The 18939-nt window shown below is 43.0% G+C and overlaps 1 protein-coding gene and 1 long non-coding RNA gene across 2 annotated transcripts in view; both read left to right on the top strand.

Moving 5' to 3' along the window:
• LOC311118765 overlaps positions 1 to 18413 on the top strand; it is a 68957-nt gene extending 50544 nt beyond the window's left edge. Inside the window, exons 2-3 of the long non-coding RNA XR_014611854.1 lie at positions 17846 to 17962; positions 18258 to 18413. This is a non-coding gene — a long non-coding RNA (uncharacterized lncRNA). The remainder of the gene's footprint in view (positions 1 to 17845; positions 17963 to 18257) is intronic.
• On the top strand, positions 1140 to 1835 carry LOC311118763 (stonustoxin subunit beta-like; the record flags this gene model as incomplete). The annotated part of the gene is made up of 1 exon (XM_084193544.1): positions 1140 to 1835. A coding segment is annotated over one exon (531 nt), but the record flags the coding sequence as incomplete, so codon positions are not given.
• Positions 18414 to 18939: the final 526 nt, after the last annotated feature.

The following is an 18939-nucleotide window of genomic DNA, read 5'->3' as shown; positions in this document are numbered from 1 at the left end:
CACACACACACTGGACACACACACACTGGACACACACACACTGGACACACACACACTGGACACACACTGGACACACACACACTGGACACACACACACTGGACACACACACACACACACACTTGACACACACACACACACTGGACACATACACAAAAAGGACACACACTGGACACACACTGGACACACACTGGACACACACACACTGGACACACACACACACACTGGACACATACACAAAAAGGACACACACTGGCCCCACACACACACTGTACACACACACACACACACTGAACAAATACCCACACAAAAAGGACACACACAGGACACAAACACTGGACACACACACACACATACACTTGGACAAAGTTATATGCTGACTGTGTGTGTGTGTGTGTGTGTGTGTGTGTGTGTGTGTGTGTGTGTGTGTGTGTGTGTGTGTGTGTGTGTGTGTGTGTGTGTGTGTGTGAGAGTTCAGGTGTATCCCTCAATGACTGTCTGTTCTTCTGCTTACCGCTACAGTGTGGAACATGGTGGAGAGAACACAATGAAACCTGGACTTAGAAAATGTGAGTGTTGACTGCTGTGAAGAATATGACTAAGAATAAGTCTTAATTCAAGTGAAGTCAAAGTCAAAGACCACCATCATTACTTACTTGGTCATATTAAATATCAGCTGTAGTTCTACAGAAGCACAAATCAGGGACACCAAAGTTTACAAAGAGTTGCTTTGACAATGTGTGTGTCTGTGTGTGTGTGTGTGTGGCGTGTTCGTGTTACTTTAGAAATGTGTGTGTGTGTTCATGCATGAAGATGTGTGTGTGTCCAGTGTGTGTTCATGCATGCATTCAGGATGTGTGTGTGTGTGTGTGTGTGTGTGTGTGTGTGTGTGTGTGTGTGTGTGTGTGTGTGTGTGTGTGTGTGTGTGTGTGTGTGTGTGTGTGTGTGTGTGTGATTAATGGGAATAAGTGTGTTTTATATTACAATACAGTATAACATATGATCATTCAGCAAGTCTCAAGTTACCTTAACTTCTCCTTTTGATACCTAGAAACATCTACATTAAATGAATTAGTGAAAAGTGAGTTAACATTCTAATGTGAATGATGATGATTTCTAATATTGTGTCTGGTTTCATCCATCAGATGTCTGTGATCTCACACTGGACCCAAACACAGTAAACAGATTCCTCTCTCTGTCTGAGGAGAACAGAAAGGTGACATGTAGGAGAGAGGAGCAGCCGTATCCTGATCACCCAGAGAGATTTGAGGACAGGAGACAGGTGCTGTGTAGAGAGGGTCTGACTGGGCGCTGTTACTGGGAGGTAGAGTGGAGTGGGAGTGGGGCTGATATAGGAGTGGCATATAAAGGAATCAGCAGGAGAGGATGGGGTGATGACTGTCTGATTGGATGTAATGGCAAGTCCTGGAGTCTGTTCTGCTCTGACAACAGTTACTCTGCCTGGCACAATAATAATCTGACTACCATAGACGTCCCCTCCTCCAGCTCCCACAGAGTAGGAGTGTATCTGGACTGGCCAGCCGGCACTCTGTCCTTCTACAGAGTCTCCTCTGACACACTGACCCACCTGAACACATTCCACTCCACATTCACTGAGCCCCTCTATCCAGGGTTTAGGGTTTGGTATGATGGGGACTCAGTGTCCCTGTAAATAATAACCATGTTAATGTTTAATAACCCTATGTTAAATACATACTGGACACACACACACTGGACACTGTACACACACACACACACACACTCACACTGGACACACACACACACTGACACACACACACACACACTGGAGACACACACACACACACTGGACACACACACACACACACTGGACACACACACACACTGGACACACACACACACTGGACATACACAAACACTGGGGACACACACACACACATACTGAACACACACACACACTGGACACACACACTGACACACACTGGACACACACAAACACTGGACACACACACACACACATACTGAACACACACACACACTGTACACACACACACACACACACACACACACACACACACACACACACACTGAACAAACACATTGAACACACACACACCGGACAAACACACACTGGACACACACACACTGATCACACACACACACACTGGACACACACTGGACAAACACACACACAATGGACACACACACACACTGGACACACACACACTGGACACACACACACACACACAGAGGACACACACACACTGGACACACACACACTGGACACACACACTTGACACACACACACACACACAGTGGACAAACACACACACACACACACACACTGGACACACACACACCTGACACACACACACACAGGACACACACTCATACACACTGGACACACACACATACACACTGGAAACACACACACTGGACACACACACACACACAGGACACACACACACACTGGACACACACACACAAACCTGACACACATACACACACAGGACACACACACAGGACACACACACACACACACTGGACACACACACTCACACACACTGGACACACACACACAGGACACACACACACAGGACACACACACACACAGGACACACACACACACTGGACACACACACTGGACACACACACTCACACACACTGGACACACACAAACACACACACACTTGACACACACACTGGACACACAAACATACGCTGGGGACGCACACACACTGGACACACACACACTCACACTGGACCCACACACATACACACTGGACACACACACACACGACACACACACATACACACTGGACAAACACACACCTGACACACACACACACTGGACACACAGGACACACACACTGGACACACACACACACACTGGACACACACACACACACACCTGACACACACACACCTGACACACACACACACAGGACACACACACACACTTGACACACACACACACACTGGACACACACACTGGACATACACACATACACACCTACACACACACACACACACTCACACACACTGGACACACACACTCACACACACTGGACGCACACACTGGACACACACACATACGCTGGACACACACACACTGGACACACACACACACATTTGAAACATTTCCATGTGTTGGATTTTGATGAAAGGAAATCCCATATAGCCTACTGGACAGGACTTTGCTATGGCATCTTCTGTTTGGGTGTCTCAGGTCAGGTCTGAGCCATGATCAGAATGTGTCTCTGTGTCTATTTCCAGCCCTGCCATTTCTACCTGTCCTGATCTAGTGTTTCACCCCTGACCTCCTCACACCGTCTCACTGTCCATGTCTGCTTTTAGCTCCCACCTCTACTTCACTGTGTTATAATGGACCTTATGCTTGTTATGTCACCTCTGTAACCAGTTATCAAACATACTGACCTTTCTGACCCTATCCCATGGCCCTACTTTCTACAACTGAACATTTAAATTCCTCTATGAGTTTTGTTTAGTGTCCATTTACTTATCTATGTATTTGTTGTATATTGGGATTGTGCTGCAGAGCATCATGGGGGTTTGTATGTGTTGAGATGATCACGTTCCAGATAAATGGTTGATCTGATTCCTGTCTCCTGTCTCATCATTATTGAATTGTTATACAGACGTGGTTATGAAACCCACGAGACATAACAAAAGATTGGCGATGAGTAAGTCTGAATCTACAGGAACTATTCTGTCTGGAAGAAGTGAGTTTTTACAACTGTTTAAAACTGTTATTTTCTGTGGTCCAGTGTAGGCTAATGTTAGCACAGTGTATTGATAGCAGAGGCAAGTGCATAGTCGAGCTAGCTAAGAAAGAGAGTTAACCAGTGGTGTAAAGTACTTAAGTAAAAATACTTTAAAGTACTACTTAAGTAGTTTTTTGGGGGTATCTGTACTTGACTTTACTATTTATATTTTTGACTACTTTTACTTTTACTTCACTACATTCCTAAAGAAAAGAATGTACTTTTTACTCCATACATTTTCCCTGACACCCAAAAGTACTTGTTACATTTTGAATGCTTAGCAGGACAGAAAATGGTCCAATTCACGCACTTATCAAGAGAACATCCCTACTGCCTCTGATCTGGCAGACTCACTAAACACAAATGCTTCGTTTGTAAATTGTCTGAGTGCTGGAGTGTGCCTCTGGATGAACGTACATTTTAAAAACAAGAAAATCGTCTGGTTTGCTTTATGTAAGGAATTTGAAATGATTTATACTTGTACTTTTACTTTTGATAGTTTAGTATATTTTAGCAATTCCATTTATTTTTGATACTTAATATATATAAAACCAAATACTGTTAGACTTTTACTCAAGTAGAATTTTACTGGGTGACTTTCACTTTTAGTTGAGTCATTTTCTATTAAGGTATCTTTACTTTTACTCAGGTATGACAATTGGGTACTTTTTCCACCACTGGAGTTAACATCGTCATGGACGGCAGAAAAGGACTCGAGACGGACATCGGAGCGGGAAAACAACGTGATTAAAAAGGAGGAATATACAGTGATTAAAGGATAGGACATTTATTCAACTGTGAAGACAAACCTTTTAATTAAATCTGCTAAATGAGCGAATTTAGGAGGAAACGTCAGTGAGTGAAGTGAATGAAGATCACGTGACTGAGGAAAATATTGCTGTGGTTGAGGACAATATTGAAGTGAGTGACAATCAGGAGCTTATTGAGAAACGAAAAATGGCTGGAATTGTTGGAAACATTGGACAGTTTGATGAAAGTATTGAACAGTGGAGCTCATATACAGAACGGTTTGAATAGTTTGTTCTTGTAAATGATATGGATGAGGACAACATTGTGCCGACATGTTTTAGTGTAATGGTGCCAAATACATTTAATTTACTAGGCAGCCTGCTACAGCCAGTCAGAACAGGTAATAAGACGTATGGGGATATTGTGGAGATACTTGAAGGACATTTTTCACCAGAACCACTAGTTAATGCTGAAAGGTTCAGGTTCCACAGGAGACTTCAGGAAGAGGGAGAATCAGTAACAATGTTTGCTGCTGCATTAAAGAAACTACCAGAACACTGAGTTTAATGCTGTTCTAAATGACATCATTAGAGACAGACTAGTATGTGGGCTACGGAGTGAAGCTACACAAAAGAGACTGTTGACTGAAAGTCATCTGACCTTGGCAAAGGACATTGAAATCAGTGTGTCCATGGAACTAGCTGCTAAAGAGGCTCACCAGTTGAGTTCATCAGGAACTTAGTGGGTTCATCTAACAATCCTAATCATCAGCTGATACATTTTAATCTCATACACAGGGTAAACCTTCCACCTAGAAAATATAATTTAATAAAGTTGTCTTTTTCCCCAGTGGATTTACAGTTTATTTTGACAAAGTACAAATGAAAAAAGTATAATAATAATAATATAACTAGCCAGGTGTTCAGGTGAAATGATTTGCTGTCTTCCTAAACAAAAGCACCAGTGCATTAACAATTATAAAGGATTAATTGCATAAATACATTTTTGTGGAAATATATTCATGACAAGTTATAAAAACAATCATTTGTTACTTGTATCAGACACTGTACCGCGCCTTTACACATGAACCAATCACGTCTTCTCTTTATGGTTCAGGTCCACAGTCAGCACATAGTTTCGGGGCTTTGTGTGAGCAAGCCCCACAAACAAATCGGTTGCCCTGCACACAGTTTTATGAGACTTTTTCCGTCCGCTCTTACTTACTTGACATTGTGTCTCCTTTTTCCCCAGTGGGAGCTGTGGTTCTTGGGGAAGAGGGAGAACAGGACCTGCTGTCTTGACATTGTGTATTTTTCCCCAGTGGGAGCTGTGGTTCTTGGGGAAGAGGGAGAACAGGACCTGCTGTCTTGACATTGTGTATTTTTCCCCAGTGGGAGCTGTGGTGCTTGGGGAAGAGGGAGAACAGGACCTGCTGTCTTGACATTGTGTATTTTTCCCCAGTGGGAGCTGTGGTTCTTGGGGAAGAGGGAGAGCAGGACCTGCTGTCTTGACATTGTGTCTTTTTCCCCAGTGGGAGCTGTGGTGCTTGGGGAAGAGGGAGAGCAGGACCTGCTGTCTTGACATTGTGTCTTTTATTTGGGCTCACGTGTCTCAAAACCACAGTCTCAGACAGTCTCTCACCCGCTGGTCTGGTTTAATCTTTCCCCAGATATGGAAAGACACTGAGCAAGTTGGTTTCGACATCGGCGGCTAACCAAAACAGAAGTCACTTGCACCATTATCAGTTTCTATCTGGTTTCTATTGGCCATTCATCCATTGACGACAGAATATTATGTTACTAGTTGTTGCTTAGTAGCCAGAGCAATGCTGGCAATAGAGTGGTCATGTGCTAAATGAATGAACAGCAGGGATGTTGGTGAAAAAAGTGACATTTGGAAATAGAGCTTCACCTCTTGAATGTTGAGAGTTATTTGATAAAGGTAAGTGTCATAGAAACTGCAGAATATGCTCTTTCAGATACAGCACTATATAGAAATCACAATGTTTTACCTGCATGTGACTCTGAAGGAGGATTTGATAAAGAGATGCTCTTTTCCCTGCATCTGTCAATTACAGACTATTGTCAATTTCATCTGGTCTATAGGCTAACTCTTATTATGTGTGAAATTAGTTTAGGTAGAGTCAATGATATGTTTTGCATTATTCTAAAGGCATATGTTTTGCAACACATTCTCACACTCAATTCGAACAAATATGTACAAAAAGTATTTTAGCAGATTTTGTGCGTTTTTGTGTGGCTTAATTCGCCCCCCAAAAATGTATTTTCCTATGAATTAAGTCGTACCAAAATGTGTATTTTCACAAGAATTAAGCCACACAAAAATGCACAAATACGCACAAAATCTGCTCAAAACGTTTTTGTGCATATTTGCACGGATTGAGTGTGAGATTGTGTTGACTGCAACACATAGCATGTTTTCATTTCCCACAATACATTTGATTAGTAATAGAGTTACAGTAAATAAAACAGTCCCATAAGAGCTTATTTTTACAAAGTAAAATGTAAAACAGAATGGTATCAACCTGCAAGATGCGGTCAAATGATTTGCTGCTGATAAACAGGCATAACACAAACTCATCATTACACTATTGTCTTTCTAAATTAAATCAACCTCTTCACCCTCCTTATCATTCAGTTAAGCCTAATTTAAATTAATTTATGAAGTAACGTGCACAATTATCTCCCATTCATCCATTTGTCATTCATTCAGTGAGGAAAGAGAGAGTCATTAGTGCCTGGCTGGGTACCAACGTCCTACAGCGGATTAAATTGGGAATAGGTTAAAAAACGGGTATAAAAACAAACAAAAACGGGTAACAAGGCATAGAATACTTTTCTATTTGTGATTTTAAAATTCTGACAAATGAGCAGTGTAAAATACAAACATTGAGGAAAAGTCAGGGAGCAGGACATAGGTTTATTTGGGGTCTGATTCTAGTGTTAAAAGGCAATTCCGCAACTTTTCAACCTCATATTCATCCTCTCCAGCACCAAAACAGTGTCTATATTTGTGAAAACAGCACGTTTCTATGATCTGTAGTTAAAAAGACAAGAAGAAAAGTCTTTACAAAATGTGACATAAAAGTAAAACCTGTGATTTTCAGCTGCAGTGAGTTTCTAGTTTCCAGTCCAATGGAGTAAACCCAGTGATTTCCACCTGCAGTGAGTTTCTAGTTTCCAGTCCAATGGAGTAAACCCAGTGATTTCCACCTGCAGTGAGTTTCTAGTTTCCAGTCCAATGGAGTAAACCCAGTGATTTCCACCTGCAGTGAGTTTCTAGTTTCCAGCCCAATGGAGTAAACCCAGTGATTTCCACCTGCAGTGAGTTTCTAGTTTCCAGTCCAATGGAGTAAACCCAGTGATTTCCACCTGCAGTGAGTTTCTAGTTTCCGGCCCAATGGAGTAAACCCAGTGATTTCCACCTGCAGTGAGTTTCTAGTTTCCGGCCCAATGGAGTAAACCCAGTGATTTCCACCTGCAGTGAGTTTCTAGTTTCCAGGCCAATGGAGGGGATTTTATTCCTCCCCACACCACTGCAAATCTGATTATGTTTGAAAATCACTGGTTTTAAAATGTTTAAACTTTTAAATTAGGTCTTCGAGGATAACTTTTTAACTTTATATTTTTCGAAATGCACAATTTTCACATATGATCTTAAATTATTTTTACGGCTGCAATGGACCTTTAAAGGTCGTTTTTTAAATTCATTGTAAAGACTGGAATGGAATAAATGGAACGGTATCAAACACGTAATTTATTTATTCAATTTTAGCCATAAAAATGAACCCTTCCTCCTATAGCTCTTCCCACCAGCCTCCTCTGGGAAATGTCTCTGTTCTGGTAAAAGAGAAGTAGATAGTATCACATCTTGTTTCTGTTGTATCTACATGTATCTACATTAAACCACAGGTTGTGTTCTTGAGACTGATGGGGAAGAGTAGGGTGGAAAGGCTTTTGCAACACTTCTTTAGTTAGCACAACCTTGTGACTAATTTAACTTCCTGTTTGAGATACTTGGGAGAAATTCAATGTTATCTTTCTACCTTCCCAATACCTTCCCCCATGTCTCATATTCACTGTTATCTTTCTACCTTCCCAATACCTTCCCCATGTCTCATATTCACTGTTATCTTTCAACCTTCCCAATACCTTCCCCATGTCTCATATTCACTGTTATCTTTAAACCTTCCCAATACCTTCCCCATGTCTCATATTCACTGTTATCTTTCAACCTTACCAATACCTTCCCCCATGTCTCATATTCACTGTTATCTTTCTACCTTCCCAATACCTTCCCCATGTCTCATATTCACTGTTATCTTTCAACCTTCCCAATACCTTCCCCCATGTCTCATATTCACTGTTATCTTTCAACCTTCCCAATACCTTCCCCCATGTCTCATATTCACTGTTATCTTTCAACCTTCCCAATACCTTCCCCATGTCTCATATTATTTAGTGTACAGTTCAGAGATGGCTTGATGTGGTGAGCAGCATAGAGTGTATAGTCCTTTAGTCTCTATGGACCAGATGGTAGTGTACAGTTCAGAGATGGCTTGATGTGGTGAGCAGCATAGAGTGTATAGTCCTTTAGTCTCTATGGGCCAGATGGTAGTGTACAGTTCAGAGATGGCTTGATGTGGTGTGCAGCATAGAGTGTATAGTCCTTTAGTCTCTATGGGCCAGATGGTAGTGTACAGTTCAGAGATGGCTTGATGTGGTGAGCAGCATAGAGTGTATAGTCCTTTAGTCTCTATGGGCCAGATGGTAGTGTACAGTTCAGAGATGGCTTGATGTGGTGAGCAGCATAGAGTGTATAGTCCTTTAGTCTCTATGGACCAGATGGCCAGTTGGTGAGGGCTACAGCATGGGGAAATAAATTGTCCAGATGGGGGTCTATAACATCCAATCACATAGGTTTACAGCATCTGACAGATGCAAAATCATCGCTACTAACTCAAACTTCCTTGGTTTAAATAAAGACCATTTCTGTAAAGATAAAAAAGTATATAACTTATAAATCATGAGCCTCATCTTGAAGAGTCACCTGTGACAGTATTCATAAAGAGTAGGAGTACTGATCTGGGATCAGTTTAGCCTTTTAGATCATAATGAAACAGATTAAATGGACAGGGGGGACCTGATCCTAGATCAACACTCCTCCTCTGAGACACTGCCTTTATGAATAAGGTCCCAGGAGTCACCAGAACCAACTGGAAGTCGCTCTGGATAAGAGCTTCTGCTAAATGATTAAAATGTAAATGTTGTATGAGTCACCAGGACCAAGAAACCAAACACATGGTGTTGTAAAGTCTAGTTACAGCAGGACCAACTGGAAGTAAGTGGATAAGAGCTTCTGCTAAATGACTAAAATGTAAATGTAGTATGAGTCAGCAGGACCAGGAAACCAAACACATGGTGTTGTAAAGTCTAGTTACAGCAGTGGTTTACTGCCATCTAGTGGAATATACCAATAAAACACTTGATTATCAGGGTAGGGAGACGGCTGAGCTGAAACTGAAAATAAATGTTTATTTTGTATAGGATCCATTTTGAGATGACAGATCAGAAAACAGTATATGGAGAGAATTGAAAAATAAAGTAAGTATTTCTGAACAATAATCTGAACAATAGTCTATTCTAAAAGACAGAGTAAGAGAATGAATACCTGGAATGAGATATTACTAGTTAGTAGAACTGCTACTTGAGCTGAGTTGCTGACAGACAGCAGTTTTCAAAGTGGAAACTAATCAGTAGGTCTATGTGTTATCAGGTAGGCCATTATCATTGTCATAATGGAGACACCTATTTTACAACCCTTATTCCATGAAACATATTAACGCTGTAGAACTGATGCACATCAAGAAATAAGGCGACAAATCACAGGAAAACTACTTTAGGCGCTCTAGAGCACGTTAGATACATTCTGTCGGAGGTGGTTTAAACTGCATTCTAATGTCGACTTTGCTTATGGAAAACCATATCATGCGAAGGTTTTTACACATGCTCAGGTCTTGGGTTTCGTGAGTGTAAATTTTGAAAATGGAAGTTATGGAACTCCATCATGTGCTTTTGTTATGAGAAAAACTCCACAATGAAACTGACATTAAATGTGGAGAATGATAGATCTGTTGGCCATCAAGTAGCCTATTCATTGTTATGCCTGTCTAGGCTACTGTAGCCTGCCATTTTATACTATAAATATGTTGAAATGACTGGAGTCGTTGCAAATCATTTTGTGCCACTTGTGTAGCCAACCTGGAGCTGGCAAACAGATGTAATAAATAGCCTTTAACTTCAGTTTATTGTTGTTGTAGCCTTGTGTTATTATGTAATTAATAATGGCCGTGTTTAGTTAATTCAATTGGAAGTTATCAAGTGTCACCATGATCACAGTTCAATTGCTGATCAGATGTTAGAATGCATTAGATTGAAGGTAACAGTCAGCCAGATTAGACTACAGGTATAAAAATAACCTGGCTGTTGTTGACAAGCATAGGCCTATTCAGTTCATATCCATATTATTAATATTTAATACAGTGATTGAAATTACGACCCCATCCTCAGTAGCCTATTCCAGCAGGCTACTGGGCAACAGAAGCACTTCCTACCTCAACATCGTCTTGCTGTTCATGTCAAATAAATTAATCTGTCAATTTGAACTAAGCAAGCTGCTAAATCATTCACCTTACATCTTGCCTACATGTTGCCCAGGCTACTGGAGGCTATCTGAAATAAGATGTAGGCCAATCAGGGGCTATGTTTTGGCCTAGTTTTCAGGCCTTGTGGGCGGGTTTTGAGTAGTCATTGGGCTAGAGAAAGTAATTGCATTAAATAACCTGACTGTTTGGATGTGTCTGTTAGTAAACTGTTTTATTTCTAAGAGATCATGAGTAAAAGAGAATAATGTACATTCAATAATTAGTTGTCACTGTGTTAACGACAACCAACATGCTGCATCTCTGTTTAGGGGTCAGTAGTCTAAAATGAGTCTCTCTGGGGAGAGAGAGGAGGGGGGCCCTGCCTCTAAAATGAGTCTCTCTGGGGAACATGACACCAAAACTAAGAGGTGAGCTGAAAATATTGTTTAAGAATTTATATTAGAAAATGCTATATAGGAGAAAAGAAAATCACATTTGTGATTTTTCATCAGAAATTATTACTAATAGGTACCTTCAATATAACTATTGTAGATTTGAGATGTGATTTAAAACCATTGTTTAGCTGGAATGTATTGTTCGTATCCTGTATATTTGTCTGTGATACGTGGTTGTCTCACCTAGCTACCTTAAGATGAATGCATTTACAGATGCCATATCTTAATTTGACCCTGTTTCTCACAGCAGCAACATAATCCTGCAGCAATAGCAAATGTGTATTTTTAGGTGGATTATAGTTAAGGGATATTTTCTGTAGGGGTTCATACATTTTTCCTCAGGGAAAATCAAGTCTGACATTTTAAAGTGGAAATTACCCACTTTAGACGCCTTTATAAAGCCTTGTAGTGGTTTAATCATTTCTTTAAACAATAAAAGCAAATTTACCAACATTTCAGAAAATGGATATATAGCGTTTTGGAATGAAACTCTTGTTTCCCCATCTGAGCTCAGAGTAGATGAGAGACAGTGTTTGTGTGTTGAAGCTCCACTGAGCAGTGACCCAGCTGAGTGCTTCTTACAGCTGTTGTTCATGTAGAGAGAAGTCTCCCTCTCTAAACACTATAGCCTCCTATAGTGTTTAGAGAGGGAGACTTTTCTACTGAACAAAGGTAAGAAGAACTCATGGGTCATGGTCAGTGAGTTAAACAACACTGTCTCTAGTCATTTCTCCTCTCCCATTTCTCATTTCTTTTTATTGTTTTCATAATCCATAGGCTAATCCTTTTTTCCATTTTCATAGTCCTAAAACAATATTAAACTAACACAACATTCCCTCCCTGTGTGTGTGTGTGTGTGTGTGTGTGTGTGTGTGTGTGTGTGTGTGTGTGTGTGTGTCTGTCAGTGAGTGTGTGTGTGTGTGTGTGTGTGTGTGTGTGCACTCCCTGGATGAGGAGATGTAATCTCTATCCTGATTGCCTAGTCACTTTTACCCCTACCTACATGTACATATTACCTCAACTACCTGGTACCCCTGCACATTGACTAAGTTCTGGTACTCCTTGTATATAGTCTAGTTATTACCTCAACTACCTGGTGCCCCTGAACATTGACTAAGTTCTGGTACTCCTTGTATATAGTCTAGTTATTACCTCAACTACCTGGTACCCTGGACATTGACTCAGTACTGGTACTCCTTGTATATAGTCTAGTTATTACCTCAACTACCTGGTACCCTGTACATTGACTCAGTACTGGTACTCCTTGTATAGAGTCTAGTTATTACCTCAACTACCTGGTACCCCTGGACATTGACTCAGTACTGGTACTCTTTATAGCCTCATTAGTGTTATTTTATTGTGTTACTATTTCCTTTTTTATTTAGCTAATTTTTGTTACTTTTTAACTAAATTGTTGGGAAAGGGCTCGTAAGTAAGCATTTCACGGTAAAGTGTACCACTGTTGTATTCGGCGCATGTGACAAATACAATTTCATTTAATTTATTTTGAAGGTCATGCGTAAAAACATGTCATCAGGTCAAGCAGTTGTCTCACGCCGAACGGTCGTCTCACGCCAAACTGCGCATGTGCAGGCCGTCAAATCAAAGGCACTCCTTCCATATAAAGTTGTTTTTGACTAACATGAAAACGTGTCAGTTTGTCACTTTCACGAGGTTGAAGTAATAATGTGTTCAACTACTAAAGACAGAACATTTATAAAATTAACAAATCAATCAACCAAATTAGATTTGTCACATGCTCCTAATACAACAGGTGTAGACCTTACTGTGAAATGCTTACTTACGAGCCCTTAACCAAGAATGCTGAGTAAACTTTTTTTTTACTAACAACTAAGGAAGTCATTTTTACTTCTTTGACTTCTCAAACCCTAAACCCTGGCCTGGTCTGCTTCATATGCGTACCGCAATTATATATTTTTTTACATCAGCAGTTGTCACAAAGTGCTTATATAGAAACCCAGTCTAAAACCCCAAAGAGCATGCAATGCAGATGTAGAAGCACGGTGGCTAGGAAAAACTCCCTAGAAAGGCAGGAACCTAGGAAGAAACCTAGAGAGGAACCAGGCTCTGAGGGGTGGCCAGTCCTCTTCTGGCTGTGCTGGGGGAGATTATAAGAGGATATGGCCATTAAGGCCAGATCGTTCTTCAAGATTTTCAAATGTTCATAGATGACCAGCAGGGTCAAATAATAATCACAGTGGTTATAGAGGGTGCAACACATCAGCACCTTAGGAGTAAATGTCAGTTGGCTTTTCATAGCTGAGCATTCAGAGGTCGAGACAGCAGGTGTGGTAGAGAGAGAGAGAGAGAGGGTCGAAACAGCAGGTTCGGGACAAGGTCGCACGTTCGGTGAACAGGTCAGAGTTCCATATCCGCAGGCAGACCAGCATAAACTGGATCAGCAGCATGACAAGGTATCACGTCCGGTGGAGCATGTATCGATACTGATAGGATCGAAAGAAGGGGAGCGCTGCTCTCGGATCAGTTTTCTCCATTAAAATCTTTCCTTAACATTATAATTATTTCACAATACTGACCACGGATCAGCTTCTAGAAAGATATTACTACCTACGGCTGCAAATATTGAGGTAGTTTATTCTAATGCTTTGTCACGCTCTGGCTCCGGGACTTTGTATGTTGAGCCAGGGTGTGTTCGTTTTATTGTGTTTTGGTTGGTTGTCTTTGGTTGTGTTTTCTTGGTTTGGTCAATGACTCCCAATCGGAGGTAACGAGTGTCAGCTGTCGGCTCGTTATCTCTGATTGGGAGCCATATTTAAACTGTGTGTTTTCACCTTGTATTTGTGGGTTTTTGTTCCTTGTCAGTCATTGTCACTGTGGACTTTACGATCGTGTTTTGTTTTGTTTCGTGTACTTTACCAATTAAAGTCATGTTCGTATCGCACGCTGCGCCTTGGTCCACTCATTTCGTAGACGATCGTGACAGAAAAACCCACCACCAAAGGACCAAGCAGCGTGTCCAGGAACACAGGCAGGAGGTGACTCTGGTAGATGTCCTCCTCGGTTGGGGGCAGATTACCGAGGAGGAGGCCGTCCGGTACCGGAGGGCGATGAAGGGGGAGACCCAGGATGGAGAGGAGCAACGGCGTCAGCAGGGCCATCGTCGGAAGGACGAGAGGCAACCCCAAAAATTTTTTGGGGAGGGGCACATGGCTTGGGCGGCTGGGCAGCAGGAGGCTGCCACAGGGCATTGTGGAGAGGAGGCCACCGGGTTTTGGGGGCCAGAAGACGGGTTGGCGAGGCCGGGATGGAGAGCGGAACCAACTTCCCGTACTCAGGCATGGCAGCGTGGGACGGGGCAGGTTCCGCGGTATGCGGAGCAGTGTACGGTGCCACGAGTGGTCCGGCACAGTCCTGTACGTCCTGTGCGAGCACCCCGCACGTGTCGTGCGAAGGGGGGTATGCAGCCAGGACGGAGTGTGCCGGCTCAACGCTCGTGGTCTCCTGTGCCTCTCCGCGGTCCCGGATATCCTGCTCCAGTATCACGTGCTGTCATGTCGGTACGGGTACACAGCCCTGTACGTCCTGTGCGGATGCCTCACACAGAGTGTGTGCAGGTAGGCATCCAGCTGGGACGGGTTGTGGCCGCTCTTCATTCCAGGTCTCCTATCCGTCTCCACAGTCCAGTGAGGCCTGTTCCTGCTTTACGCACAAAGCCTACGGTGTGCGTCGCCAGCCCAGCCCGGCCTGTTCCTGCTTTACGCACAAAGCCTACGGTGTGCGTCGCCAGCCCAGCCCGGCCTGTTCCTGCTCCACGTAAGAAGCCTACGGTGTGCGTCGCCAGCCCAGCCCGGCCTGTTCCTGCTCCACGCACCAAGCCTACGGGGTGCGTCGCCAGCCCAGCCCGGCCTGTTCCTGCTCCACGCACCAAGCCTACGGGGTGCGTCGCCAGCCCAGCCCGGCCTGTTCCTGCTCCACGTACGAAGCCTACGGTGTGCGTCGCCAGCCCAGCCCGGCCTGTTCCTGCCACTCGCACCAAACCAGGGGTGCGAGTCGCCAGCCTGGTCCAGCCCGTTCCTGCTACTCGCACCAAGACAAGGGTGCGAGTCGTCAGCCTGGTCCAGCCTGTTCCTGCTACTCGCACCAAGCCAGGGGTGCGAGTCATCGGCCTGGTCCAGCCCGTTCCTGCTACTCGCACCAAGCCAAGGGTGCGAGTCGTCAGCCTGGTTCAGCCCGTTCCTGCTACTCGCACCAAGCCAGGGGTACGAGTCGTCGGCCTGGTCCAGCCCGTTCCTGCTACTCGCACCAAGCCAAGGGTGCGAGTCGTCGGCCTGGTCCAGCCCGTTCCTGCTACTCGCACCAAGCCAAGGGTGCGAGTCGTCAGCCTGGTTCAGCCCGTTCCTGCTACTCGCACCAAGCCAAGGGTGCGAGTCGTCAGCCTGGTTCAGCTCGTCCCTGCTACTCGCACCAAGCCAAGGGTGCGAGCCGTCAGCCTGATCCAGCCCATTCCTGCTACTCGCACCAAGCCAGGGATGCGAGTCGTCAGCCTGGTGAGGCCCGTTCCGAATCCACGCATCAAGTCTAGGGTGCGTATCGTCGGCCAGGTCCGGTCCGTTCCTGCCTCACGCGCCAAGCCAGGTGTGTGCGTCGTCAGTCCAGATCCTACCAGCTGGGTCAGATCGGACCGGGGGCGCTACGGGGGGATTGAAGAGGGGTGGTGGTCAAGCCCGGAGCCGGAGCCGCCTCCGAGGAGCAACACCCACCCAGCCCTCCCCTGTTTGGGGTTTTTGAGGCGCGGTCGCAGTCCGCGCCTTTAGGGGGGGGTACTGTCACGCTCTGGCTCCGGGACTTTGTATGTTGAGCCAGGGTGTGTTCGTTTTGTTGTGTTTTGGTTGGTTGTCTTTGGTTGTGTTTTCTTGGTTTGGTCAATGACTCCCAATCGGAGGTAACGAGTGTCAGCTGTCGGCTCGTTATCTCTGATTGGGAGCCATATTTAAACTGTGTGTTTTCACCTTGTATTTGTGGGTTTTTGTTCCTTGTCAGTCATTGTCACTGTGGACTTTACGATCGTGTTTTGTTTTGTTTCGTGTACTTTACCAATTAAAGTCATGTTCGTATCGCACGCTGCGCCTTGGTCCACTCATTTCGTAGACGATCGTGACATGCTTACACAATAAAAATGCACTAAATCACAGATTCGGCACATCATTGGGCACATGTTAGGCTACACATCATGAAATATATTGAGACAAATTACAGACAGTAGCCTACAAGTAGCAAAATAAAACTAAATATATTGAACATTGAATATATACCAATATGATTGAAATAGGCCTATAGCCTACTGTTTATATTTTAATGCAGTCATCTCGGTTTTCATTTGAAGCACATTTTTATACGTCCCTTGTTTGAATCAATTGCAAAGACATTGGCAACTTTGTATTTGTAGTCAACTTTGTTCTGAATTTATCGGTGGTCACAGAGAGATGGATAAACCATGTGATTCTATGTTTAGCGGAGATCTTCTGTGTATAAAGTGACGTGGGAGGGCAAAAAAGCATCTAACGATGCAGTTGGCTGTTCTACATGTGGTCTGAGGCAGGTGTTAGAATATGAGCGTTTTCAAGTGCAACGTTAATAACTATGGTTTTGGGAAACAGCTCAGAGATTTAACAATGTTCCTACGAAGGTTCTAATGATGAACTTGGCCTTAAAATGCTTTTGGGATACCAGGCCCTGGACAAAAACATCTGCTAAATGACTAAAATGTCAAATGTAAATGTTTTACATACAGATCTCATATTTCTGTATTGAATTATTATTTTTACAATATTTAAATATTGATATCACAAGTGTATCATTTGTACATTTCTTTATTAAAAATTTAGTTATTTATTACATTTGACTGTGTAAAACCTAGCAGTACTACTTATTTCTCTGAGAGTAAGGCAGATATATAGCATTTTGCAAAAAAAACATTTGTCTCTCTGAAATGAAGCCATTAAGTGATCGATTTTAATCAAACACATGTCTGTCATTGAACAACCCCCTGCTATGATTAGCTAGTGAGAAAACACAACCATTTATTTGATAATTTCTTTAAACAAATAGAAGATCATTTACAAACATTTCTGAAAATGGATATATAGCGTTTTGGAATGAAACTCTTCCTCTGTTTCCCCATCTGAGTTCAGAGTATATGAGAGATGTAATGATTGTCTCTGTTGTGTTGAAGCCCAATCAAGCAGGAGAGACCAGCCTCCCCTGTACCCAGCTGTGTGTCCATGAAGAGTGACCGGTCTATGTGTCAACCTATAGTGTTTAGAGAGGGAGACTTTTCTACTGAACAAAGGTAAGAAGAACTCATGGGTCATGGTCAGTGAGTTAAACAACACTGTCTCTAGTCATTTCTCCTCTCCCATTTTCCCATTTATTTTTGTTGTTTTCATAATCCATAGGCTAAACCTTTTTTCAATGTTCATAGTCCTAAAACAATATTAAACAAACACTACATTCCCTCCCTGTGTGTGTGTGTGTGTGTGTGTGTGTGTGTGTGTGTGTGTGTGTGTGTGTGTGTGTGTGTCTATGTGTGTGTGTGTGTGTGTACTCCCTGGATGAGGAGATGTAATCTCATCTTTTGTCCACAGAAACCAACAAGAGAGATCAGAGTCAGAGATTCTCAGTGGTCAGTCTTCCCAGAGTCATCAAACAGATGAGAAGCAGGAGAGCAGTGCCAGAGAGGGGGCTCTGAAGATCACACTGCACGTCCTGAGGAAAATGAACCAGAAGGAGCTTGCTGACACACTGGAGAAAAGTAAGAGCTGTCTGCCTCATGTTGAATGCTGTTTTAGAACATTTAAAAGCTGTAGCTAAAGTACAGCTAAAGTAGTTGTGTAACTCAATGATATTGTAGCAGCCTTAACACAACACCTAGTGACCTCATCAGAGAGAGAGAGAGAGAGAGAGAGAGAGAGAGAGAGAGAGAATACCAATAATAATATAATCAGTCACTCCAGTCTGTAATGCATTATGAAAACATTTACACATTTATACAGTCAGTTGAGCGAAGCAATTATTATAATTTAAAATTTTATAACAGTCCTAGAATACTGTAGGCATTAAAACAGACGTAATATTAATATCCTCTGTGTTATTTCTTCATTCAGATGAGCTTGCTGTGATTTGCCAACGTGAACTCAAATCTAATCTAAAGAAGAAGTTTCAATGTGTATTTGAGGGGATCGCTAAACAAGGAAACCCAACACTTCTCAATAAGATCTACACAGAGCTCTACATCACAGAGGGTGGAACAGGAGAGGTCAGTAATGA

This window comes from Coregonus lavaretus (genome assembly GCF_964263955.1).
Source record: "Coregonus lavaretus genome assembly, contig: HAP1_SCAFFOLD_725, whole genome shotgun sequence".
Lineage (NCBI taxonomy): Eukaryota > Metazoa > Chordata > Actinopteri > Salmoniformes > Salmonidae > Coregonus > Coregonus lavaretus.
This window is presented reverse-complemented; position numbering and strand designations above follow the sequence as displayed.